This window comes from Cyprinodon variegatus, unplaced genomic scaffold (assembly GCF_000732505.1).
Source record: "Cyprinodon variegatus isolate N-32 unplaced genomic scaffold, C_variegatus-1.0 Scaffold1216, whole genome shotgun sequence".
NCBI classification, from domain to species: domain Eukaryota; kingdom Metazoa; phylum Chordata; class Actinopteri; order Cyprinodontiformes; family Cyprinodontidae; genus Cyprinodon; species Cyprinodon variegatus.
Window position 1 is genome coordinate 28,560 of NW_015151669.1, and position 694 is coordinate 29,253.

General features: G+C 45.2%; 1 protein-coding gene across 1 annotated transcript in view; it reads right to left on the minus strand.

Annotated features, from left to right (window-relative positions):
- The window catches only part of LOC107102198 (CD59 glycoprotein-like), a 5,022-nt gene extending 4,578 nt beyond the window's left edge, over positions 1–444 (minus strand). The window contains exon 1 of the mRNA XM_015401405.1: positions 279–444. Within this exon, the coding sequence (XP_015256891.1) occupies positions 279–333 (55 nt within the window). The 5' untranslated portion in view covers positions 334–444. The remainder of the gene's footprint in view (positions 1–278) is intronic.
- Positions 445–694: the final 250 nt, after the last annotated feature.

The following is a 694-nucleotide window of genomic DNA, read 5'->3' on the forward strand; positions in this document are numbered from 1 at the left end:
TCCATCTTTTCAATTGTGACGCTGTTTTTTTAAACAACTTTAAAGCTTTTAGAAAATGCCAGAATCTCTGGAACAAAGTTCTTGACTAACGATTTAAATCTGGTTGTTTTTGCAGATTCTAAAACTGATTTTTGTATCATTTCATTTTCAGATCAAAAGTCATCTTAAGCCTGAGCTGCAGATTTAAACACCCTCGTCTTCCTCAGTAAACCTTCATCCTCCTCTCCTCCTGCAGAGCGTCAAACCTAAAGGTTACCAGCCGTAAGAAGCAGACGTACCGAGTCCAACCAGAGAGGAGCAGACGAGCAGGCAGATCACCAGGGAGCGCTTCATTTTAACCTCAGGGCAGCTCAAAGTCTCATCTGAAGACAGGAACCAGCTGAAGTCTGAAACCTCCTGAGAGCAGCAGCAGCTGGACTGTTATTGATGAGGAGCAGAAACTCAGATACCCCCCCCCCCCCCCTTCAGTGGGAGGAGCTTGTGTCAATGGCCACCATTCCTCACAGAACACAGGATTGTAGCTCCATCCCTAAGCAGAGAATCCACTCATCTAATATTCATTTCTATTCATCTACTTTGATCTGCTGTAAAAAGCTTCACCTAGAAGATCCTGAAGGTCTGAGTGGACCTTCTGTCCAAAGCTTCCAGGGTTCAGACTGAAGGTCTGAGTGGACCTTCTGTCCAAAGCTTCCAG